Raw genomic sequence first — 7500 nt, 5'->3', positions numbered from 1 at the left:
GGCACTTCAACAATGCCCTAGTCCAGGATGAAGCCTTTTTGTTAATTTTTCTAACTTTTGGCAAGCATGGAGGGATAGAAAAGGAGATTTTTGTTCACTCAGTCTCTGGTGGGATGTTGGGAAAGCACGGCTGAAATTGTTTTGCCAGGAAAACTCATATGGATGGAGCGCAACAATTGGAGTAGAAATTGCGAAGCTCGAAGAGGAATTGTTGCATCTGGAGAGTCACCTGACCACACTTACCCCTTCTGAATTGCATGCTTATGAGAAGAAGAAGAGCACCCTCAAAGCATGTAGTCATGTAAAGGCACAAGGAGCATTTGTGCCTTCTCGGTTGCAGTTCCTTCTTGAGGATGAATATGCCCTGAACTACCTCAAAGCTTTGGAAAAGCACAAAGGTCGACTTAGCACTATATCAAGTGTTCTAGCAGAAGATGGCTCTTTGCTCAATGATTCTGAAAGTATTCACGAACGAATTCGAGTATTCTACGCTAAGTTTTACTCGGGTACGAAGGTGGACGTGGATGCTTGTAGTATTTTATGGAACAGTCTACCTGAAGCTACCACAGAAGATAAAGAAAGACGAGAAGCTCCATTTTCTCTGGAGGAATTAACAATTACCCTGCATAGCCTGTCGCTGAATAAGTCTCCTGGAGTGGATGGCTTATCTTGCGGATTTTATATCAAAGTATGGGACTTGATCGGACTGGACTACTTAAGTGTAGCACAGGAAGCATGTACTACAGGCCCAATGCCACTTTCTTGGCAGCAAGCAACCTTGGCTCTGATTCCAAAGGAGGGTGACTTGAGAGACATGAAGAACTATCGACCAGTGTCTTTGCCTTGTGTGGACGATAAAATTATGGCAAAAATGTTGTCGAACGGTCTGGGACCGGTGTTGTCAAAACTGGTGAACCCTGACGAAGCATATGCTATCCCTGGAAGAACAATACATGACAACATATTCCTGGTCAGAGACTTAATACAGGATGTGGAAAAAAACTCAGACTAAAGTTGGATTCCTTTCCTTGGATCAAGAGAAAGCTTTTGACCAAATGAACCACAATTACCTTATTGTTCCTTTGTAGCTTTCTAAACATCTCTGTATCACCTCTTACAGGTGTTTTTTTTCATGTGTGATTGTCTGTCTGCATTTCCCATCTCGTAGTCACACAAGCACACATGATCTGGATTATATAGCAATGCTCCAATGGGGACATGAATTGAGAATGATAAACCAAGTAGCTTCTTCTGACGACTTTGTATTGTTGTACGTCCATTTTGGAGATTCATTCAAGAGTGTGCTGACACAGAGTCAAAAGGCATTGAAATGACAGTGGGGCAGTTGAAACAAACCAATCGACATTGTTTGAGTGAGCAAATGGATACAAGAGATCAAAAGTTGTTCTTCACATTATAACTTTTTTTTGTATACATAGTCGAGGATTGTGGAAGAGCTAGTACACTGAACGGATCGGGACATTGCAGCCAAAAACAGGACCCAAAACACGCATGCATGAGGTGGACAAGATGGATACAGAAGGAAACGCCAAGGTGGGAAAACTGGAAATTTGGGTGGGGTTAACGAGGGTAGAAAAGGTCATGGTTTTCGATTGGGAGACAATCTGAGATGGTGGTGACCAGCTGTGTCTTGAAGACCTGGAGGGAAGGATGACTCCTCTGCTGCAATGCTCAAAATAATGATAATAATAATAATTAAACCTACCGTGTTTATACTCATCCTATTATTAACTTACAACGCCGATTATAGTTAACTGGGGTTGTTTATTACCAGGATTTTTAATTTCTTCAGCAAGTCGAACAAACCTTACCACAAATAATTTGCCGAGCACAAGCTGTGTAGACATGCTCTTGTGTCTGGTCAGGTGAAAACACTTGGTCGAAAGAATACTGCATTTTACACTGTGGAAGAGGGGGGGGGGAGGAGAGAATCACTTGATTAGATCTGAAAGGCATGCATGTGCCTGTAAAGATTATCCACACTCGGTCATACAATTGTAAGGAGAACGTGACCCCCAGGCAAAGAGTGGAGCATGACGCCTCGGAGTGACTGAATCTCCAAGCCTCCTGAACCACAACTATGTCATAATAATACGAGTTCCCATGCAAGGAACTTCTCCCACAGAAGGAGCCCATAAGGGCCATCAAGCCTGTGCAATGGTTGCCAACCTGGGGTTGTTTTGATTGTCCATGTTCTATCGTTTTTGAATGCTGAGCTTCAAGCAAGGAAGTATAACGTACCATGTTTGAAGTGTTTGGTATGACTCCACCGAGGTTCAAACCACCAATCTCTTAGACTCAGAATAGACGTTTTAACCATTTTTCCACCGAGTCTGCTTTGACGCCTGATTTTTGCACCTATTGCTTTCCCCCACTTCATTCCCTTATTACGGTGATCGGGTATCCTCCGTCAAAATTTTCTTTGAGGAATGATTCCTGAACAAGCCGAATCATCACATCGGTTTGGAGTTACTTTGCACAAAGCAATGTTAATGAGCTGGAACCCTCTGTGTTTTTTTTAAGCGGTGAAGCCACTTCAATACTTGGGTATATCCTTTCTTCCATCCGTCTGTCCGTCCGTCAAAAATGAAGAAGACCCTTTTTAACCCACCGTGTTAAATTCTAAAAAGTTCTAGACGGTTCTAAATAGTAATTTTAAAGGGTTTTGTTCGTTTCTAGGGTTTCCCTATTTCAGATTTAAAATGCTAAACTGAACTGCTTCCTTCAGACACAGGTGGGATTTTTTTTATTTTTTTTTATTTGAAAGCAAATATTACAATTGTAAAGTAAAAGTACTGATAGCGATGTACTGTACAGGTAATAAAAGGTGTTTAACGTGATTAAACTGGAAATAAACCTGCATATGAGCATTCCACATTCCAGCATGTAGATCATTCCCCTATACTGGCTGGCTGGATGGCCGAAAGGAAGGCACACTCCTCTCTAAAGCTGTCAAACCTGGATTTGAATCCCCGCCCAAATATAAACTGTCATTCCAGGGTGATTCATCAATGTGTGTGCTGTCCCTTGGATGGACGTTAAACGGTTGTCCTGTCTGCCAGCATTCAATGGACGTAAAACAACCCACGGTATCTTTTGCGAAGAGTAGGTGAGTTAATGCCGGCACGGTGCCCAAATTCCTGCCCTAATACCTGCAGAGGTCACTGCATCAGCGGCACAACTGCGTCCACAGACAATGACTCGACGTGGGCCGCTGCCGCAGCCTTGTGCTGCATATGAACGAACAAATGGCCTTTACCTTTTCTTATGCTTCTGTGTTGTTTTTTGCTTCCAATACAGTACTTTCGAAATAAAATAATCTGCCCCAAAATGCTCGGTGCGCATGCGCAGGAATCCCCAATAGGCTGAAGCGATCAGGGCAAAATAAAATTTATTATGCAAAATGTATATCGTTTTTTGTCCGATATCTCTGAATGGTGAACAATCACTTTTAAAATTCTAATATCCGGATCCAGATCTTCATCAGATTCCAATCAATTCTTCCATGTCACACACCCAGACCTGTCCATTAAACTTCGGCCGAATTCGTCCACAACATTTTGAGATCCTGTTCACAGATAGACAGACAGGAGTGAAAACAACTTCAGTCCTGTTTTGGTGGGAAAGATAATTATTCTTGATTTTTGCATCTCTTGCTAAAAGTTGTGTGTGTGTGTGTGTGTGTGTGTGTGTGTGTGTGTGTGTGTGTGTGTGTGTGTGTGTGTGTGTGTGTGTGTGTGTGTGTGTGTGTGTGTGTTTGTTTGTATGTGTATATACATGTATGTATGTGTATAAACATGTATGTGTATGTATATATATATATATATATATATATATATATATATATATATATATATATATATATGTGTGTATGTGTATATACATGCATGTGTATATAAATATGTATTTATAGATATAGATAGAGATATATAGATACTGAGAAGCAATGAAAATGCATACCAAATTAAAATTTACATTTTATTTCATAGCATGTGTAAAAGGATCAAAATAATCTATATATTACTAAAACTCTCATCTTGTATGTATGTATGTATATGTATGTATGTATGTATGTATATGTATATATATATATATATATGCGTGTGTATGTCCCTGAAATACAGCCAAAACAGCACACGATAGCGAAAAAATGTTCGGGCCACCTTACTCACCATTCTCCTGCGGTGTGCAGTATCATGTTTCGTTGAAATCGGGCAACAAAAAATATATATAAAATAAAAATTCCTGATTCAGTCAAGTACTCTGTGGGAGTATTTGATCAATGCAAACAACCTCTGCAGTATAGTTCGCTGGAGCTATCTTTTTTCTTGAAGTGATTTTTTTCCATCAACCGCTGTCACAACGGGAACCCAACGGGCTCACGGGTCGTCTTGTAAGTAATAAAACGTACATGATGGATATCTGTTTATGGGTGTTTTATTGTGTTTGAGACCGGTTTGTTGCTTGTGTCTGGACGTTTTAGTCTGAACGCAACCATATGGCAAATCTTGGAGATGATGAGCAGTCGTTAAAAAAAAAAATGCTGCATGTGGAACATATGTATCCATCTCCTATAAAAACACAGTTTGCTTGAGTTGTGAGGCTGTCAATTAAAATGCCACGTCTAACGAATGATCAGAGGAACCAAGCCATTGGTATGCTGAATGGTGGAATCTGTCAAGAAGAGTTACTCGACACTTTCATGTCCACCAGTCAACAGTTTCTCGGCTGCAGAACTGATACAGAGCCAAAGGAAGGGTCAGTGACCGTCCTCGTCCTGGTGCGCACCATGTGACGTCAGCAAGGGACTGATAAGACCAATACATCGTCGACAATCACTTCCGCAACCGCTTCAGGACAGCATAAGAAACGGCCAGAAACACCTTTGCAACAAGGAGATGACTCATCAGTGACAAATCAACACCAACTTGCATGACAATGATGGGCAGCAGCTGGTGGTAACTCGGGTGGGAAACTGTGGGCAAACGTCATCTTTTCCACTGAATTGAAGTTCATCGTCAGCTTTTCAGATGTACGTCTTCACGTGCACCGTCAGTAAGGACACCGTTTCGCTCAGGGCTACATTATTGAGAGGGAACATTTTGGAGGGGGCAGTGTTATGGTTTGGTAGCAATCATCAAATCCTTCTATGCAATGTTGCAGAGTTCACTGCAGGTTTACAGTTCCATTGGACAACAATATCACAAGCTCTGATCCACTGCCTGTGTTAATCCAGACTTCAAGCAGGTATCACCTCTTAAGGTGTTGTTGGTCACACTCAGTATTGACTGCACGGACCCTGCATCGTTTGACGTTTTTGTGATGTCACATGCATATATCCCAATTTTCCCGTCTCAGTCCTACAGAATGTGCACAATCCCTGACAAATCTTGTGATCGCATGCATTAACCCTTTTTCACATGCGATGAAATAAATGTCACTTTTAATTCGGTATGCATTTTCACTGCCTCTCAGTTTATACAGGGTGGGGCAATGATATCTGACACATTTGTCATAATTTTGGTGGGAAGCAGTAAGGGTGTTGCTGATGGGTTTTTTTCCTACTGTTGCAGGTGATGCCTGAAAGTTTTGAATGATGGAACACTATGACGTACACACGATAATCCACCTGCATGTATCGAAGAATTGAAGGCAAACAACACTGCAACCATCCACACTATCGCTCAAGCCACATTGCATGCAGTAATAAACAATAAGCTAATTCATTGTCAGGAATGCAACAATTCCAATGGGGCCCATTTGTCAGATGTAATTTTTTTTAAGTAGCTGTGTTATATCTCAGCATCACCTCTGATTTGTGTGCCTTCCAACCATGTGCTACATGTAGTATTTATGATGTTCATTAATTTTTTACAGCAATTATAAATGTCAGGTTATAAATGGTCCACCCTGTATATATGTATATATTGTTACGAATTATCGCCCGCTGGCGTGCGAACATCCGCGTTTAGCCGAATCTCGGCCGTACGCCCACCGGACGGACAATTCAGTCGCGGCTTTCCGGAACAACGCCGAAAACCAGCCACGGGTGTGTTCTTAACCACACCACAACCTTGGCCACACTCTACCCGTGCGCTACAGGGTCAATCGTCAAACTGTTGATACACCTAATTATTCGCACGGGTCGATTACCGAGAGATTGTACCTCAACGGGGCCGCTGGGATACAAGCCGCTTAATGCAGCTCGCTCCGTCTTGGGATAACCGAGCGGGGTGTTATCGCGACTCCCGTTGGACCCGATCGCTTTACCAGATATTAAAAAAAACCCGCTATTATTCCGAAATGCAATACGGCAGTTCAATGGAGGGAAAATGACGTGACGAACAGGTCAACATTCAAACAAGCACATTTATTCACACATGTATGCAGTCAGGTATTCATGCAGGCACGTATACAAGCATGTACATATGTAATTATACAGCCAACAAAAACAATGCAAAGGAACTGCAACCGTTTATTTATTCTTTACACACTTGTACACAGTTCTACTTAATGGACTCGGCGCCACAACTTTCATACAAAGAAAAGCAAGGAAAAACCCCCTCAAAGACAAGGGGGTAGACTGGACCTCTCGGGGTCTTTATGACCTGGAGCTTTGAGGACCGAAGGAGCTCCAAGAGGCCGCGCAAGTTACCTTGTCCTCGCTGGGGCGTCCCGCAACGTTCCCTCCCCACGGCAGCTAGCGTAACCATGGCTCGGCCGCGGCCTGGTGATTCGGGCCCCAGCCGGCAAGGCCTGAGAGGAACGAACGGGACTTTGCTCTTTTTGAGTTGATGCTCTCTTTAAGAACCCGTCCGTCCCTCAGCGAAGCTCGGAATGTTCCGAATCCCGATTACCTCAGGCCGTTCGGTGCTGGTTGGCGAGCTCTCTCAGGCTCTCCCCACGTCCTGCACACGAACACACAGCTCCGCGCGACACAGCAGGCTTGGCCGTGCTCCCAGCTCGCGTCTCCTCCGCTCTCCTCAGCTTCTCCACCGACTGCAGGCTCCAGGCGCTCCGAACCCCGACTGACACTCCACCGACTGACCGTGCTTGGCGCTCCGCTTATATGGGGTCCGTGAGACGAGATCTGATCTCCACACTCTCAACTCTGACCTCCACTGGCTCCGCCACTCTCGCTCTCTTGATCCGAATTCCGAGGCGAAGCTTGCACAGAACGGACGTGCGTGAAGAGAGCTACCCTGCGCGGCGAGCGGAATTGCGCGAAATCACCTACTTGCATGGTGAGGAAACCCCCGCGTCTGCCTGCAGCGCTGCCGATCAATGCGGACTCGCTGTGGCTGGCGCAAAGATCGCGTCGCTTTGGAAATGAAGGTGAGGCGATGTTGTTCGTGTTGATTTATTGGGGGAGATGTGATTTAGGAGATGGTGAGATGTTGTTTTTGTGAAGGCGGTGTGGAGAGGGTGGTTGGTGGTTGGCGTGGTGGAGAAGGTGGTAGGTGGTTGGCATTGTGGTGG

The 7500-nt window shown here is 44.0% G+C and overlaps 1 protein-coding gene across 4 annotated transcripts in view; it reads right to left on the bottom strand.

Annotated features, from left to right (window-relative positions):
• LOC147029672 (kinesin heavy chain-like) overlaps nt 1–7500 on the bottom strand; it is a 74129-nt gene that overhangs the window by 61668 nt on the left and 4961 nt on the right. For all 4 annotated transcript variants that reach the window (XM_085872884.1, XM_085872885.1, XM_085872887.1 and 1 more), the window contains exon 2: nt 1833–1923. In XM_085872884.1, coding sequence (XP_085729010.1) covers nt 1833–1923 — 91 coding nt within the window. The remainder of the gene's footprint in view (nt 1–1832; nt 1924–7500) is intronic.

This window comes from Eptatretus burgeri, chromosome 3, assembly GCF_056783735.1.
Source record: "Eptatretus burgeri isolate ZD-2024b chromosome 3, Ebu_testis_v1, whole genome shotgun sequence".
NCBI classification, from domain to species: Eukaryota; Metazoa; Chordata; class Myxini; order Myxiniformes; family Myxinidae; genus Eptatretus; species Eptatretus burgeri.
The sequence above is the reverse complement of the archived record's forward strand: the minus strand, read 5'-3'. Positions and strand labels throughout refer to the sequence as shown.